Here is a 19,637-nt window from a genome sequence, read left to right as displayed (position 1 = left end):
GGAAAACTTGGGTAGGCTTAGAAAGACCCCCTTGGTCACTAGCATACTGTGAAGTCTGTGTGAGAAAGCAGAAAATTAATTGAGGGAGACGGGAAGAATGCAGAAGGAAATGATGGCCTCCAGTCAAAGTTGGATGGATTGTTTGAGAAGAACTGCAACATTCAGGGATGATTTTAGGTAGGAGGGTGACCCTTAACCAAGAGAGGTGGTGCAATTGATGCAATACCGTCATGACACCATGTAGGAAAAAATTGAAGAGGAGGGCTGATGGATATGCCCCTCCCCCCAAACTGTGTCCATTTCATGTTTACACTGGTTGACAACTGGATTAGGTTTCCTTTTTAACATTTCTTAATATCAAGAAACGCCAGTCTGTTTCATTTAGCAAATTTCTGGACAGTGTGATTTGGTTCAGCTTGTACACTTACAAACTGTAGATTTACATGAAGTCTTAATGTTTTATCAGACTGTGGTAATGTTCTCATTTTACGTTATTTGGTCAAATTACCTTTAACTACACTTCTAACTGATTAAAAATCTTCAAGATAAAACATGGTGGCTTTTGATGACACTTTGTACATGGTAGCATTAAAAATATGACTTTGCCCATTTAAGTCTACTCTAATATATTTTATAGTAATAGTTTCATGTTTTTCCATTTCCTGTTTACATTCATTAGAGTGCCATTGTTTATCAGCACTAGCACTGGCCTCCTATCCTACACCTCATCCCATTTCTTTGTGATTTTTCAAGGCTTGCTGGCTGATGGATGCCGCTTTAACCTTTGGGACTGTCGTGTACTAAATGTCTTTTGCCTCTCCAGAAATGTTAATTTGATTAAGTTTATTAAATTACAGTATATACACATCACAAAAGCTTGTTTATTTTGGCTTTGACATTTTCTTATTGCCAGTTGTGTTATGCAGATCTTCAGTATATAAGATGATGAAAAACTTTGAAGCAGAATGTCTAGGAGTCACTCTGGAACATGGCTAATAGTAGGTAGCTATGTTATTTAAAAAGAAAAAATATTTGATGCAGAACTACAATTCAGTTTCTTCAATTTGAACGCAAGTTTTAGTTGTAGTCCAAAGGTATACACTTTTATTTATTTATTTGATTATGGCTTTGTCTTGGAAGCTGAATGCATGACTAATATTTTTGCTCTGGAAACTGAATGTATGAGATTGGCCTATTCTGTCATTTTTAAATGCACCAACAGAAGCATGGTCTCATTTGCTCTGGGGTATAAAACCGCATTTAATTTCTAAGAAACAGAATGTTGTAATAATCGTATTTTAGAAGCTGCCCATTCAGTATTCCTATGGTGAAATTTTAGTGGCTTCATTAACTATATTGAGTCTACAAAAGTAGCAAGTTGTGTGAAAAAAGCACCTAGTGTTTTGGATTGGAGTACTACATGCTTGTATGTAGCATATGATTTCTTTAGGTTGTGCTACTCTGGTCATTAAGCATTGCTGTTCATTTTAAATGTAATAAAACAGCAGTAGTAATAAATATAATAATACAATAAAAGTTTTAAAACGAGTCATTTTATTGCAGTTTCCTGTTTGGAATGGTCTCTTACGACTGTCTTGTTCTGACAGGATTTGTATTTTCTGACTTTTGACCACTTTCTGTGGAACATAATTGAATTATATTGGATGTACAGTGGATATAAAAAGTGTACATACCCCTGTTAAAATGCCAGGTTTTTGTGATATAAAAAAATAAGACCACAGCAAATCATTTCAAAACTTTCCCCACCTTTAATGTGACCTATATATAACCTGTACAATTCAATTGAAAAACAAATCTATTGGGGGGGATATAAAAAAAGGACAATTAGCTGGTTGCACAAGTGTGCACACCCTTAAACTAATACTTTGTTGAAACACCTTTCGGTTTAATTACAGCATTCAATCTTCTTGGGTACACACCTGCCATCAATTAAAGTGACTCTGATTAACCTCAAATAAAGTTCAGCTGTCCTAGTAGGATTTTCCTGATGTTTACTCAGTTGCCTGCTACAGCAAAAGCCATGGTTCGCAGAGAGCTTACAAAGCATCAAAGGGATCTCATTGTTGAAAGGTATCCGGAGAAGAGTACAAAAAAATTTCCACAGCATTGACTGTGCCATGGAACACAGTGAAGACAGTCATGAAAAAGTGGAGAAAATATGGGACAACAGTGATGTTGCAAAGAACTGGACGTCCTGCCAAAAGTGATGGAAACTGGACAAGGAGGCTACCAAGAGACCTACAGCAACACTGAAGGAGCTACAGGAATTTCTGGCAAGTACTTGTGTACTACATGTGACAACAATATCCCATATTCTCCATATGTCTGAACTATGGGGTATAATTTGCAAAACAATACATAGTCTTCTAAAAGCATGTGGGAAAATATGTTGTGGTCTGAGTCCAAGGTTGAACTAATTGGCCATAATTCCAAAAGGTACATTTGGTGCAAAAGCAACACTTCACATCACCAAAAGAACACCATCCCCACAGTGATGGTGGTGACAGTATCATGCTTTGGGGTTGCTTTTCTTCAGCTGGAAATGGGGCTTCAGTCAAGGTGAAGGGAATTCTGAATGGTTCTAAATACCAGTCATTTTTGGCCCAAAACCTTCAGGTGTCTGCTAGAAAGCTGAAGATGTTGAAATTTCACCTTTCAACATGACAATGACCCCAAGCATACATCCAAATCAACAAAAGAATGGCTTCACCAGAAGAAAACTTAATGTTTTGGAATGGCCCAGCCAGAGCCCAGACCTAAAGCAAATAGAAAATCTGTGGGGTGAACTGAAGAGGGCACAATAGATGGCCTTACAATCTGACAGATTTGGAGCGCTTTTGCAAGGAAGAGTGGGCAAATATTGCCAAGTCAATATGTGCCATGCTGAGGGACTCCTACCCAAGAAGACTGAATGCTGTAATTAAATCAAAAGGTGCTTCACCAAAGTATTAGTTTAAGGGTGTGCACACTTGCGCAACCAGCTTATTGTACGTTTTTTATTTTTTATATTTTTCCCCTAACAGACTTGTTTTTTAATTGAACTGTATAGGTTATAGGTCACGTTAAAGGTGGGAAAAGTTTTGAAATGATTTATTATGGTCTCATTTTTTTAGACCACAAAAACCTGGCATTTTAACAGGGGTGTGTGTACACATTTTATATCCACTGTACATCATTTATTGTTTTCCTGCTCTAGTGTTGTAATTATTAGTTTCTCAGAAAGTTAATAAGAAAAGGTAAATATGACATGGAAGTGTTTTTCTTTTTGTGAAGCTTTCAGTATTTCACATTCAGAAGTTATTTAAACTGCTTGTTTTCCTTAATTGTGAAACCTTTTTATTCTAGTTGCATTATTTCTACTACTTGAAGATTCCAAGAAAAAAATGGCTTCTTAAAGAGCAGCATATTATCGTTTGACATTGTTAAATTATATTTACAACATGTAGTAATTGTGGGTGGTGCAGTGGCCTGACATTTCACCTTGCAGCGAAATGTCTCCAGTTTGATTCTTGGCTGTGGTACCTTCTGTGGAGTCTGTTTGCCCCCCACACACACTCGCACACGCATTTATGGGAGTATTTTCTTGGTGATCCAGTTTCCCACTACATCCAAAAGACAATGCAGTAGGTGACTTGGAGTTCTCTGGATTGTCTGTGTGCGTGTTCAGTGATGTTGTAGCACCCTGCCCAGAATGGCTTTACTGCCTTGTGTCCATGGATTTCTAGGATAGGGGTCAAACCTGTGGACCACGTGAAAGAATAAGATAGGTTATTGTAAAATAAATCCTTACTTATCTTAGCTCATGCTTTGCAGAGTTGAAGTTCGAGTGCCTTTAGCAATAGGATATTTTATTTTTAGAGCAGTGCAACATTTTGTTTTTCTTCACATTTTCTCCAGACTATGATTTTTTTAATTGATTCTGTTTTGTAGCCATTTGCGATATGACACCCTGGCTCAGATGCTGACTTTGGGAAATATCCACGCTGGAAGTAAAGTAATCGTGATGGAAACCTGCGCAGGACTGGTATTAGGTGCTGTTATGGAAAGAATGGGAGGTAAGGCTATAATGTAAATCACAAAGATGTGTGACCTGTATCTGTTGATGGAGCTCCATATTTCAGGTTTAAAAATTATTCTGATGAGAATTGCCTGAGAATGTGTCAGAGGAACCAAACTAAACTGAAATGAAAACCACCAAGAGTCTTAACTCATTACAGCCGAGTGCTCCTCCAGGCATTTCTGCCGTTACCTCCTACTGCACTTCTAGGCGTAAAATATTGCTTGCTCATATGTACATTAATAATTCTGAAACCATGCTACATACAAGGTGACAGAATATTTTATCTTGAAGCATACATGATAGCAAACACAGATGTATTGATATTTGACCTCTGTCAATGAGTACCTGCTAGAACTGTAAGGTGATAACTTCATTTTTTAAAGGCTCAAGCCACACCCACTGGGAGTTAAGGTACACACTCAAAAGAGCTGTACTGGATGGTTTGAATAAAACAAATTTATGTTCTTTGTAGCCAAACCCAACACACGCACATACACTCACACACCATTTGCAGGGACCTAGTCCTCTCTTGCTAACTGTAGTCTACTCTGAGATTGCAGCATCTTAAGAGAAAGAGATGTTTTCTGTTTTGATTGAAAGTAGACTTCCCTCATGAGTACTACAATTGCCAGTTTTTATTTTGCTGTCCTTCCCTTTTGCTGGTGTGATCGTCGCTATTTTTGATTTATCCGTTTAATTTCTGAACCTACCACATGTGAAAGTAGGTGTCAAAAGTAGTTTAGACCACTTGCAGCATTTCCTCACTCATGTGTGTCCAAGGAAAAGTCACAGCACTGTCTTACACTGACTTAGTATGTAACCTTGGTTTAGATTGCAAAGTGTTGCATATTGCTTCCAGCTTCTGTTAATCCATAAAGGAAACTTAAGCACTGACACACAACCTACAGAAATGTTAGTAATGCAAGGAGTATACAGATGTTCATCGTGTTTCACTGTTGCAGTCATTACTCTTGGACTATCCTGCTGGCAGGCTACCCGCAGTCGGCCAGAATTCCAAAGTCTAGGTCCGGCGTCGGTTGCTGTCACCTCTTCCCTGACGTCAGTGCACCAGGGGTATAAAAGATGCAGCCGACGCCATTTTCTTCAGTCTTTCTTGCCACGCGGTGCCCCAAGCAAAAGCAGTTCGCAAGTGCCGGTCGGCCGACTCCTGAGATTTTCAAATCCGAATTTCAGAACCGAAGTCTTCATAAAAGCTAAGTACCCTGTTGGGGAAACTTTTTTCTTGCTCCAGACCAATGTCAGAAAAAGTTAACAATTGTATTTCTTCTGGGAAGCAAATACCTCATAAGGATTTTCACTCTTACTGTATTCCTTGCCTAGGCCCTGATCACAACGTTGCTAGCTGTCGGTTTTGTGCTAGATTTAACCAACGCACTATTAAGCGTCTGTTCGATTTTGCATTTCATTAGTTTGGCCGAAGATTTAATTATATAATGCCGTCGGAACAGCCGACGACCAGAGTTTACAAAAAACGCAAGGACAAGGAAAAGGATAGGCATCCGAGGTCCAAAACAGATGACGAGGCCTCCGTTAGGCCAGTCGCCAGTTCGCCGGTTCTCAGTGAGGCGCTTTCGCAGCCCCTGGCGCCCGCTACCTCAGAGCCACAGGCCACTTCCGACTCCCACATGGAGCCGACTGGGCCTCTGGAAACTCAAGGTATTGGACACTCTGAAATCATTCCCTCAGATGGGTCCGGAGCCGCTGAACAGGCATCGGCTTCTGAGGGTGTCTTCAGACCTACACAACTATATGTTAAGCCATCTACAGCTTCAAAGACAAAGACTAAAGCAGCTCTAAAGACAAAGAAACAAGTACGGCATTCTCCTACTCAGACTTCCATGCCTAAAAAACAGATGCTTAAAATGGCCGAAGACCTAATTACTTTGATCGGGGGTTCCCATTCCCCTCCTGATAAGAGGACTAGGCAAGAGACAGAATATGATTCTTCTGATCAGGTTTCTATTTCCTCTGATTTCTCTTCTGAACAGGATTATTCCATGCTTTCCTATGAGGACTCTGATGCTGAAGAATCCATTCCTTCAGCCTCTCCTCCTGAGGATTATTCTTTTGGGGAAAACCTGCATACCATGAGGGAGCATTTTCACTGGGAGAGGCAAGATTATTCTGAATCTAAGAAAAGGCTCAGAGACTTTCTGCTACTTCCTCAGCGCAGACCCCTTGCTATTCCACCTGTTGTAGACATTGTAGATTATGTATTTTCAGAGTCCGGCCTGTCCCCTGACTCTTTACCCCCTGCACCTGCTAAGCCAGACAGATACTACAGGGCCCCGGATTCTCATAAATTCCTATATAAAAAAACCGCTGCTGACCCAGAAACTATATCTCCGGGTCCTAAAGGGGTCAAAGCTTCCACTGCAAAAAACCCTGTCCCCTCTGATAGGGATTCTAGGGGCTCTGGACAGATGGGGGAAAAAAAGTTTACACTTCTGCTACCTTGGCTGTAAGGGCTTTAAATTGTCAGTTTCATATGCTTAAATGTCAGCAGTTTAAGACAAAGAATATATGAGCACATGTACGATGTAAATAGAAAAAAGGAAACAAATGCACTTTTCAGACACACATTGTCATGTAAGGAAGCTAACTTAAAATTTTGGGTACTGGAATTGTTATCTAGGGACAGTAGAGGGGGAGATTGGGAAAACCAATTAACCTACTGAGAACTGATTTGGCAATTACGATTGGATGCCAATACACACCCAGGAATGAATGACTATGTGTCAATTTTACCTGCCCTAAGGTTAAGGGCCAACAAAGTTAAAACCAATAGTAAAAGCAAAGTTATGAACAAGAATTCATAGTCCATTACATGGACACGATAACTTTTTTTCATATATACGACACATATATTCATTCAATTGTTGCCATCTTTAATACATTTTTGATACATTTTATTACAATTTTAATACATTTTATTATAAATCATATACACTTATACACATTTATAATTTTCACGAACATCTACAATATTTAATAATTTTAACCTTTTAATAGGACTAGTACAATTCTTTACAATTCATTTATATTTGTATTTATATTTATACATTCATACAATTACATTTATTTTAGTATTATAGATGTTTATGGGATGTAACATTTTCAACATATAGTTGTTTACTAACCAACATATCAGATTTTTGTTGGATGGTATATATATATATATATATATATATATATATATATATATTTATATATATATATACATTTTCATTTTATGTGTTACAAAATGGTGAAAATGGTGTATTGTAACCTTATTTATATTTATATTTATTCATTTATATTCATTACTATTATTATTATATTCATTTTTACTTTTACCACAGTGACTTGACGTTTTTTAAGTGAAATGTAATTTATTTATTGAGTTGAATCACATTTTCAGTTCTAACTAAATTGTAATTAAACTGAAGAATTAATTAATTGAGATCTATATAAATATGTGAGTAGAAATATGCTGGTTATTCTGATGAAGTTTCCTGTATTGGAAATGAAAGCGCTCAATCTTTTTGTGACGAAATAATCTCTTTGTTCAAGTTCTGTTCGTTGTTTGTTCATAAAATAAATTAATTCGTATTACCTATAGTCTGGTTTTGTGGACTGAACAGTCTTTGAAGAAAATACAACGTTTACTACCTATCACCAAGTCTGTGGGACTGCCTTCATTGAATCCTGTGTAACGGAGAACATTTGTGGTTATTAGTTTATTTTACTCTCCGTTTTCCATTTTTGTGCAGTTTATCAGCAATATTTAATGTCACTGCTTAAACAGAAATTGTTGACAAATGCTGAATGTTCAGAGAACAAGGAAATGCAGGATTTATTGCATGCAGCTGAACAAGTGGGAAAGCATACTTTGCAATGTGGCTATGATTCACTGGAGGCCTCTTGCAGGGCCGCTGTTACAGGTTCTGTTATTAGAAGGCATGCTTGGTTAAAGGAACAGAATCTACCTGATCATGTTAAAGCAAAATTATTAGATGCTCCTTTACAGCATGATACTTTGTTTGGTACTAAAGCAGAAGAGGTGTTGAAAAAAATTGGAGGATAAAGCAAAATCCATGCAGACAGTTAAGGATTTCTTACAGGTACAGCCACCCAGATTTAGCAGGAACTGGCCTTCTAAAAATTGGTCCTTTCCAGTGTCAGACAGACCGCAAAGAGGCAGATACAGGCGTCCCAGTGGCAGATCTCAGCCCCAAGGCTCATACAGGCCTAAACAATGGGGTGGTCCTACCTCCAAAAGCGGAGAAGACAAATCACAACCTTACAGGAAACAGTCACAATGACTTTCCTCTGCCAGATCCAAGTACTTTTCTTTTGGCAGCCCCCTTAGGGGGAAAACTTAGCACTTTTTTCATCAAATTGGCAAATGGTTACACAAGACAAATGTCCCAAGGCTACAGGTTCCATTTTCACACCCTACCAAGGTCAAAAGGTATGCCAGACCTGCCACACCATCAATGGGCAGAGGCACAAAAGCAAATTACAGCCTTCATGGACATGAGGGCCATTCAACAAGTACCACAACAAGAGCAGGGCAAGGATTTTACTCCAGACTTTTCTTAGTGCCCAGAAAGGACAAAACCTGGAGACCAATACTGGACCTGTCTATACTAAATACGTTTCTGGAAGTTCCAAAATTCAAGATGTTGACTCTACAGTAGCTACTGCCCATGCTGGGCAAGAAGGCTTGGCTCGTAACTTTGGACCTAAAAGAGGCATACCTGCATGTCCCAATCAGACAATCTTGCAGAATTGCAGAAGATACCTCAGATTCATAGCTGGCTCAATGTACTACCAGTTCTCTGCACTGTCCTTTGGCTTATCTACTGCACCCTTGGTCTTCACAAAATGCCTGGCACCAGTAATTGCATTTTGCAGACAAAGAGGAATTCAAATATATCCCTACTTGGACGACTGCCTTATTCAAGCAGAGAACAAAGACATTCTTCTAAAGCATCTAGCATTTGTAAAAAGATTACTAATTGGCCTAGGGTACACAGTAAATGAAAAGAAATCAAAACTAGTACCCTCTCAAGAGATAATATTCCTGGGTGCAAGCTTAAATACAACTGCCCAGATGGCTTATCTCAAGCCAGACAAACAAAAACAACTGACTTCTTGTGTCAAAAAATTTGCAACAAAAACCCACCTGTCTGCAAGGAAAATCCTGCAGGCCTTTGGTTTCATGGCATCTTGCATTCTACTAATTCCATATGCCAGACTGTGTATGAGGAAACTACAATGGTATCTAAAAAGTGTGTGGACTCAGCATTGCCACTGCCTGAAGACAGTAGTTACACTCATTCCCTGCCTGCAACAGGAGTTTCGATGGTGAGCAGAGGCCTGTCACCACAACAAGGGTCAGCCATTCAGTTTACCCACAGCCAGACAGACACTTTCAACGGATGCATCGGATTATGCCTGGGGGGCCCATATGGCAGGAAAATGTATTCAGGGCACATGGCCTGCAAGCCAGATGCATCTTCACATCAATCAAGAAGAGATGCTAGCTGTTCAAAATGCCCTGACAGCTTTCAAGGATCTACTTCAACCAGGACAGCTACTGATAAAGACAGACAATACTACGGTCATGTGGTACATAAACAAGCAGGGAGGTACACATTCCTACCCCCTCTGCAGAGAAGCAATGACCTTATGGGACATGGCATTGGCTTATCAAGTTCACTTGCAAGCACAATTCCTGCCAGGAAAAACAAATACTCTGGCAGACAAACTAAGCAGAAACCTCATGGATCCCCATGAATGGAAACTGGATCCACAAGTCTTCAGCATGATAACAAGGAAATAGGGATGCCCAGACATAGATCTATTTGCCTCCCCTCACAACTGCCAATTGCAGAGATTTTGCACAAGGATTTATCACAAGCAAGCATGGAGAGTGGACACCCTATCCTTCAGCTGGAAACATCTGACAGTATATACCTTTCCTCTACTGCCTCTCCTTCTCAGGGTACTCCTAAAGGTCAGAGAAGAGAAGCCAAAAATGATACTGATTACACCAGACTGGCCACGCCAGCACTGGTACCCAATCCTAAAGAGCTTGTCTCAAGGTCCAGCATGGATATTGCCTCAAACCTCTCACTTGCTGACTCAACAAAACAATTGGGTCCTGCACAGCCAACTCAGGACCTTAAATCTGGCAGCATGGCGGATAATGTAACCATTCAGAACACTCCTCTTTCAAAAGCTGTTATGGATGTTATCTTGGAGGCCAGGAGGCCCAGTACCAGAAAATCTTATGCAGAAAAATGGGAGAGATTCTGTGCTTGGAATCAGGAACAAGGCATTGACGTGTGTGTACCAAATATCCCTCAGATTTTACAATACCTAACTGAGATGCTGAACAAAGGCCTTTCTTTCTCATCAATTTAAGATTCATGCCTCTGCCATTTCAGCCCATTACAATACGGAACCACCTATCTTTTCTCATCCTTTAATATGGCAGTACCTCAGAGGGGTCAAAAACATCAGGCCTCCAAGGAGAGCACCAATTCCGGCATGGGACCTCAATTATGTTTTGGAAAAACTCACACTGCCTCCTTTTGAGCCAGCCTCAACAGCTGATATAAAATTCTTATCTTGAACAACAGCTCTGCTCCTAGCAATAACCTCTGCAAGACGAGTCTCTGAGTTACAAGCACTCATGGCTGTGGAACCTTTTATCATTTTTCATCCAGACAGGGTTTCTCTGAGGACAAACCCAACATTTATGCCCAAGGTGGTGTCCAGTGTGGCCCTCAACCAAAAGATTCACTTGCCTACCTTTTATCCAAACCCACAGAACAAGGGTGAGAAAATTCTGCATTTTTGGACATACATAGGCAGTTACGCTTCTACTTGGACAGAACTAAAGCTTTCAGAAAGACTGAGCAACTTTTAGTGTCATATGCTGCAGGATCACAAGGAAACGCTATCTCAAAACAGACTATTTCTAAATGGATAGGCCATTGCATCCGTTTCTGCTATTTTCAACATGGCAAATCAGTGCCTAAGGGCATTAGGCCTCATTCTACCAGAGCAGCAGCCACTTCAGCAGCCTTCCTTAGAGGAGTACCAACCAAAGACATCTTAGAGGCTGCAACTTGGAGTTCAGTGCACACTTTCACAAAGCACTACCGCTTACCTCTTTACTCTAAATCCAGAGCAGGCTTTGCCACTGCAGTTCTGCAGGGCCTCATAGCCTCTCCTAATCCTATTTAGCCCAGCCACCCATCCTCAGCTTTGGGATTCAACCCAAGAGTAATGACTGCAACAGTGAAACACCATGAACATAGTACAGTTGTGTACCCACCATAAATGTAGATGTTCGAGTGTATTCACTGTTGCAGTCCAGGTTACCCACCCACCATCCCCCTTTTCTTTGCTGGGACTTATCTGTGCTTCTCTATCCTATACAAACTACGTGGTGTATTTACTTGTAGATGAAGGAAATGTTATTTTTGTGCATGCATACTCAGTGGCATATTTTTTCAGCCTACCAATTTGCGAGCACCTGACATCTGGGGCAAGAAAAACTGAAGAAAATGGCATCGGCCGCATCTTTTATATCCCTGGCGCACTAATGTCGGGGAAGAGACAGCAGCAACCGACGCTGGACCTAGACTTTGGAATTCTGGCCAACTGCGGGTAGCCTGCCAGCAGGATAACCCAAGAGTAATGACTGTAACAGTGAATACACTCTAACATCTACATTTATGGTAGGTACACAACTGTACTTTTTACAGCGTGTATATAATTGATATATAAAAGAGCTTGTGTACAATTAATGGGATTAACACCCCAGGTGCTTTGCAAGGGATGATTGTCAGATGCTTTGACAGCACCTAGGGCATATATTATTCCTATTTAAATGTGGATTTTCAAGTATGTCACTTGCATCCATAACATGAATTTTTTATTTACATTTGATTACTCAGAAATTCTGACTAGGTAGAAGCCCATTTTCAGTGGATGCCCAGTGAGAAAAGTTCTAAAGTATTACAAAACATTTTAAGAATAATTTTATAGTCTTTAAAAGTAATACAAAAGCAAATACAGTTCAAATAATTATACCTCTCCAGACTCCTCTGGCAATAGATACATTTGTAGGTGCATAGCTGTGTGTAACTAATCAGACTTCAAGTAAAGCAAGTGAGATCTTCAAGCTAGATACTGGTTTCTAGGTATGTATGATTGATGTCTGGCTTTAGCAGATTTGTGGTGTGTTGTCATTTAGGACCAACCTCTGTCATCTGTGAGCAAGAGTCTTGAGGAGACTCACCCAGAGCCTGATTCCTCACTGGCAGAATGAGCCACTTGCTATTTTTGTGTAAAAACTGATTGTGAAGGGATCAGAAGTCAATTCTACTGGCATTAGCCTCTGCCACCCTTACTTTTCACATACTTGCCAAGGAATGTAGCTACCTTGCAGAGCTTGCAGAAGATTAACCCTCAAGCAGATCATCTTTCCATATCTGTGACATCCCCTCCAGTATAACAAAAGAGAGACTCTTCCCTTTCCAGTTTCTTATCTTCCAAGTGGGACAAGGAAGATATAGGTTGCACGGTGCAGATATCCTTTTCCCTTGACATCAGGAAGACCTGTATGTTAAGCTTCTCATGATAAGAGGACCTTTTAATTGGGGCTACAGATAGGTGTCTGTCTCTTATTTGAACCTGTTGAGTATTCAGGGACTGAGACGAAAAGCAGTGCCTCCAGTTTACCAAGCATTTTGAGGCTGCCTTTGAATCGGCTTTCCTAGAACATGTCTCTCCACTCCCGGTCCCTAAAAAGCCAGTCGGATCATAAAAGAATGAAGAATCTTGTAAGTACTTGTACACAAACTTCTTAGTAGCTGCTTAAGTACTGCTGCACAGATGCTGTTCGGGGTTGCAAGTTATTCTTGGAAGAATTCTTGTACTCAGTGGTACAGAAATCAGATAGATAATAGATTTGTAGAATGTGAGTTTTTTTTTTTTTTTTTTTTTTTTTTTTTTTTACAGTTTTGGCTTTTAGATCTATTAATTGTCAAACCCATGTTATTAAATAAAAAGGTGACAGTCATTTAGGTTGTATGGTACCAGAAATCCAAGATGTGGCTATGAACGATAACATTGCTAGGCTTATCTAAAACTCCTGACTGAAAATACAAGGATTACCAGATGATGTCAGTGGCAGTTGCTGGATGTCCCCATAAACAAGTGTTTGTTTGGTCTCCCTTCTCAACAGATATTTTGAAACTGAATAATATGGGAAAGACAGTAGGACCTGTAAAAGCTTTTCATCAACCGTTCCACAGGTACAGTAGAAATGATTTTTCTTAGCAATGGTCTTGGATAGGGAACAGTCCAAGGCGTTCCAGAGACCATTCAAAAAGCAGCAGTCTTGGGAGGTGGTGGGGGGGAAGAAAGTTTCCTGTCTGTCAAGAAACCATCAATTGACATCCCTCCCCCATTCCTTGTCTCCTCCCCCTTCTTACATCTTGGTTGAGAGGCTTTCCCGCTTCAGAGCTTGTTGGTTTTCAATAACAGCAGGCAGTTACGTGAGGAAGATTATATTACTGAGCTAAAAATTCAGTCTTCCCTTCATTCATGAAAATCCCCGCAGTTTCTACAGAGCAAGAGGAACTCGCACAGCTACTTTGGCTTACCTTTTCTGATCTATGTCTGTGTAGAGAGTTGTAGTGGAAAAAAGTGACTGGTTTTACCCCCAAGTTCAAGATGTTAACACTTTAAGCACGGTGTCTTTTTGCTTCTGCCAAAGGTTTGGGAGGCATATTTGCACATACCTATCTACAAGGGCTACAAACGTTTAGTCCATAAGTGGCACTTGATTTACTTAAATAGGCATCACTAGTCCTCAGGACCCAAGGATCATCCAAACAACCTCAGTGAGGGAAAGAATGCACAGGACATGACCAGAAGCAAAACAAAGGAAAACTGGAAAACCCATAAATATATTGGAAAGTATAGAGAACTCTTGGAGCAACTACATGTTTATCAGTAACTGATGCATGAATGCTAGGAATAGGTGAATTTAAACCAAAAGATGAGAGGTAAATAATGGCCGCTCAAGATAGCAGCCTATATACACATTGGATTTCCAAGTTTATAGAAAAAGTTTGGATACAGACAAATGTAGTGTATGTAGTATAGAACTAGAAAAGTTGCAGATCTTTTTGCTGGTTGAGATTCTCATTGCTGAGGATCTGTAAACTGAAAGCCACAGTAAGGTGGCAGGACATGCAGCATTGAGGATTGTGAGAACACTCCAGCGTGCAATGAAGCATTGGAAATGTGAACCACAAAGAATTACTGAAAATGAAGTTCTGATCAAATGGGAACATCCAGTAACAACAGTTAATTGCAGAAGCAAGAAAACAAGCTGTAGTAGACAAAAGAAAAAAATGACAAATGCACAATTAATTATTGAAATAGCTACCCTAGTGCTTATAGTAATATGTGTACTGAGACAGTTGTAAAATACCAGGGTATGCAAGAAGAAACGAGCAATATGAAATCAAGGCACCCATCCACATAGTTCCAATAGTAGCAGGAGCTTAAATATAGTACAAATACATGTAACTCTGTCCATAGTATCCTTGGCTGTTCTTGACAGTGTAATTTTGGTTTTAGTTGTCTGATTTCTTCCCTTCTCCCCCATGCTCTTTGTCTAGCAGAGTGTAGTTTATCATCAGGGTTTGGAGTCAGCAGAAGACTTTCTTGCTTCCCTGCATTCTAGACAGTGGTCTTTCTCAGAAAATTGTCTGATACATTCAAGGAGTTTGTGATGTATGTTTAATATTTTAATCTTCCTTGAGTAATAAGGTTTGGGCAGTGCATAGGATCATAGAAGGTTACTAGGCTATTGGCCTTGAGGCCCTTATAAGCCTAGCCAACAGCTTAGCCCATGTTTAGACAATTCGGCACTCAATGCCCCTGTCCAGCAGGGACACTGGTGGAATCCCAGGAGTATATTTTCTGTTTCCCATCCAGTTATCCAGGTTGCGCATAAAAAGGGGTAAAGAAAGAGGTACTCTGCTTTATGTAGAGAGGGAGTCTATTCCATAGATGGGGAGTCTCTGGGACACAAATCTGTCCTGCCAACAAGTCTTGTTGATGTCACAGACCAGGTTGAGGCCAAGCATGCGGGTTACTCAAGTGGAGCTTGACTTGCGGCTATGCAGTAGTCCCATCAAGGTGGAGTCCGTGATCACCTTGTATGCCAGACAGAGGTCACCTCTGAGGAGACTGAATGAAACTGAGTAGAGGGATAATTGCACTTCCTGTATCCTATCAAGTGTATGGCATAATCCTTGTGCTTCTGCTTATTCTTGGTGGTGTGTTATGACTTTCAGAAATGTTGATGAGCAGCTGTCTGTTGCCATCTGATTATTTGTGGCACATTCCTATTCATCTCTCTCACTCCCTTTGTTGATAGTTCCTTTAGCATTTTCATCCTTTGCCTTGCATCGGGATTTCTGTATTTCTTCATTTAAAACCTTTCCTCTTTGTCATCCTACACTTTTCTTGTAGGACAGGGAGTGCTGTCCTTGCAGCAGTTGACAATTCAGACTTTGATCTTACATTACATCTTGAAGGCAAGGCATCTTCGGTTCTCTTCCCTTGCCCATCTTCTCTTCTTTCCTTTGGGGATTAAGGTCATTATCCTCAGGCTAACTGTGCTTCTGATAGACTTTTGATCATGTATATTCCAGTGTCATTTTTTTAGTTATTTCACCACTGGCTTACCCAAATTCCTCTTTAATGAAGAGTTTTTCTGTTGCTGACTCGCAGCTTAAGTTAAAATTAGGCCCAGATAACTCTATTGATGTCTGATTGATAGACTGTTTTTAGCCTAATGCCTCTTCGTCATTGTTTTCTTGATTTCTAGATTCCAGTTTAAGAACTCCTGTAAATGAGGATGTTATTAAGAGTCCAGGCCCATTGCATTTCTGTTTGAAAATTGTAGGGCTGATTGATGCCTTTTGGTCTTTTCTTTGCGAGCCTGCTAGATTCATCTTCAGTCTTGAGGTTCTTTGGTGTTGGGGTAGTACCTTAAGTCTTCTCAGGACAGAAGCATACTACTTTACTGTTTTTAGACTCTGCATTGCTCTTAGAGTTCTTCCAGAATGCTTCTTGGGATGCTGTATATCCCGATAGTTTTGCTGTTCTTACTGTGACTTATTCACATTGTTATACTATTCCTCTTCTGTCATGTTTTTGATGTTTTGATTAAGTGTTGGTAGTAACCTCCCTTTTCCTTCCAAGGTTAGTTGTAGCTCAGATGCCTGTAGTTAAGGTCCTTATGGTGCTGCTGCCTTGGGACTATGATCCACCCACACTAAGTTATGCTTGTGACTCTATTCTGGGGATAGAGGAAGGTATGCGAGAGGACCAGTCAATGAAAGTTGTCTATGTTCCATAACAGTACAGATAGAGGACGTCCATCTATTTTTATGACCCCACTCTCCTTCCCCTGCCATTTTGGGTGGTATTTGGAAGTTGCTTTGGAGAGACTTTTGTCTCCTTCTATGGTTTCTTCTTTTTTTGCACTCTTTCCTCCACAGGTTGAGAATGACTTGGGTGTTCTGAGGAAGCAAAGCTGCCTTTAGTCTGCCAGCCAATAGGTGTTTGTTTACCATTTTTTAACCAGGTTAATTGTGCTGCTCCATGGACTCTCTTCAGGTACAGTGTGGGCTGTGAAGCAACAAAGAATTGCATTACAAAGCAGAAACGTAAAAGAAAAAATATAGTACAAAATGCAACAATTGTACAATATTTGTACTTACCATACAATATATTTAGGTACAAAATGCTAAGGACTGTTCTAGGCAGTCAGAAATGGTATTTGAGTCAACTTTTTATAGGTAAATGAAGATGGATATAATCTTTTATTATTTTAAGTAAATTAACTTTCATTTTAACAGTTAAGAGCTTCCCTAGTTTATTTACATTGATAAACTAACCTTCATGTAACACTTTTTTGCATTAGCTTGTTTCCCTGTTTCATTTTATTTACTTGTTTAACATTCACTTATCCCTTGACCCCATGTTCCTGTAACACATCAGAATTGTGTAAGTTCAACTATTCTGTTTTATTGCATAACGTTAATTGGATGGGGTCAAAATTCTCCTCCTGTGTAAATATTTCCAAGCTGCTGCTTGCCCTTGTGTTCATCATCTTGATCATTGCTGCACTAGCTTTAGCTATACGAGTTATATCTTACCAAGGGTATAATAGCTAGCCAGCTTCCGAAGCTTCAGGACTTCTTCCCCACGTCCAAATTGTCTGGCAGCTCAAGCTGAGCTGACTAAAAGATAGGTCTGGGTGCCAAGCCCTTCAGAGCTTTACTGCTGCTGAATAGTATGCTCCTCTAAGGCTTTTAAGGATCGGTGATTGGCTTGTGTTGTTCCATTGTTAGGCAGATAAGTGCCTTTGGGAGGAAAAAAAAAACTTCCATTTAATAATTTGTTTTATTAATTCTTTTCTGTTCAGGAAAGTTATTTTAAAGCTAGGGTTTTGTGTTTTAACGGACCATCAAGATACTGTACTGTACATTTAAACGAGAGCATGAATTTTTTACCTGTTAGTTTAAAATTTCTTTAAAGTAACTGAAAATTAAATTTTCTGTGGAGAAATTGTGTTTTATTTTACTTGGAGGGGCTAGCAAACCATTTTAAAGTAACTTTTACTGTGTTTGTGTGTGAAAAAAATTGACTTTTAAAGACTTCATTTTTACTGGCATTTGCTGCTTGTGTTCCATGGAAAAGAGGCACAGTTTCTTGCCCTAACCATGGAACAATCTGTCAGTCCCATGACTGGTCCTTATTATAGCCTCAAAACGAATCAGTTAAGCAAGCAGTCTTTGTCATCACAGCAAGCTAGCAGTTTTCCTCAGCTGTAGTTTGGGTGAGGGTGACTCTGCTGTGGCAATTAGTTGTTCCTCTGGCCATGCATCTTTCATCCCAGATCCCTTTGGTGTAGCACTTACAGCCAGTATGGACTGCGGGTTAGCCACATCCTCTGTGGCTGTTGGGGTCCCTTCAGCAGGCAAGGGAGAGAGACTCCTGTTGGCCTCAGTAGGGAGAACAGAGAAGGCTTCCCTGTTTTCAGAATTTTGTGCCCATCCCTGGTGAAGCCGCCGCTGCTGTTGCCATTAATAACATTGTTGGTCCCAGTTTTTCCTGGGGGGGGGGGGCAGAAAATTAAGGATGTTAAGTTGTCAATCTCGCCTTCATTCTTGCTGGATGGGTTCGGAGCCGATCCTCGGCTCCGACTCGGCCACTCTAAAAGCTCGAGAGCTAGTTCCACCGGCTCGAGGCTCCCCTATATCCCACAATGCTTGGCGATAACTCCTCAGATCTCGTTTGCCGCTACAGCGATTGAGGTGCATTCCTACCGGCTCAGGTTAGTTTTGGTAAAGAAACTAGTTTTTCTTAGCTTTTTCCCCCTTATTTTAAGTTAGTTTTTTCTAAATAGTTATTGTGAAGTAGTCCATCCCATTCCCTGTTAATTCCCCCCCCCCTTTTTTCCAAAATCTATAGAAATTTTTCCCTCTGGCCCTAGGCCCAGTCCCTCCCTTCCTAGTAGTGAGTGACTGTGTTTTGTAGGGATTTTATTTCTAACTACCTTTAATTTATTTTAAGTTAGTTTAATTTATTGTTAAGTGTAATCGGTGTGTGTGTGTTTGTGTGGTTACACTTTCCCCTTAGATATGTCTAAGGAATCAAAGGTCTCAGGCTTTAAGAAGTGTGACTCGTGCTGTCGGAAGATGTCTCTGACAGACGGTCACACTTCTTGCGTGTACTGCCTGGGACCTTTGCACCTGCAGGACTCATGTGCTGTTTGCCATGGCTTCAGCCCTAGAGTCCTGCAGGAGCGAAAAAATAAACTCATTTTTAAGGGTTTATTGAAGCCTGAGGGTCCCTCGACTCAGTCATCGGGGAAACCCTCTAAGCCTTCCAGACCTTGGGCTCCAGCCTCTGAGCCGTCTTCTGGAGGTCTTCTGGAGGTCCTAAGGCTATTCGAACATCGGCTCCGGCCGGAGCCGATGAATCTGGAATAAAAGCCCCTACGGTGTGGAAGACATAACTGAGTCGGCTCCGATCAAGTTGTCGGAACCGACATCTAGAAAAAGGTCCCGATCTCCATCTATCGGCTCTGTTCATTCGGCTCCAGCATCACCTTTGCTGTCTGAACGGAGCCATAGATCCCACTCTTCTAGGTCTTCCAGGTTATCGGACCATGACCTTCAGAGAGTAGCGAGTCGAATTCTTAAGTCCGAGGCACAAGCCCAGATGCTTCAAAGTCCGACTCAAGAGTCTAGAACGATTCCCATCACTCAAAATGTTCCTCCTCTGACTCTTTTGAGTTCGGAGCTGGGGCGGCTCGGACCCGAGACTGTGGTGGCGTCGGAACCGATACCTTTGTCTTCGGTTCCGTCGTCTGCTCCGATGTCTTCCTTGGAAGAATCTCGGCGCCGGACTTCCCTCGTCGGCTCTGAGGGGGCGA

General features: G+C 40.6%; 1 protein-coding gene across 1 annotated transcript in view; it reads left to right on the top strand.

The window, feature by feature from the left end:
- Nucleotides 1–19,637, top strand: part of TRMT6 (tRNA methyltransferase 6 non-catalytic subunit) — a 742,618-nt gene that overhangs the window by 428,813 nt on the left and 294,168 nt on the right. Inside the window, exon 8 of the mRNA XM_044056438.1 lies at nucleotides 3,952–4,076. Within this exon, the coding sequence (XP_043912373.1) occupies nucleotides 3,952–4,076 (125 nt within the window). The remainder of the gene's footprint in view (nucleotides 1–3,951; nucleotides 4,077–19,637) is intronic.

The sequence above is a fragment of the Protopterus annectens genome, chromosome 1.part2 (genome assembly GCF_019279795.1).
Source record: "Protopterus annectens isolate FY-2018-M chromosome 1.part2, PAN1.0, whole genome shotgun sequence".
Lineage (NCBI taxonomy): Eukaryota > Metazoa > Chordata > Ceratodontiformes > Protopteridae > Protopterus > Protopterus annectens.
Note: the sequence above shows the minus strand (reverse complement) of the source record. Positions and strands in the feature narration are given on the sequence as shown.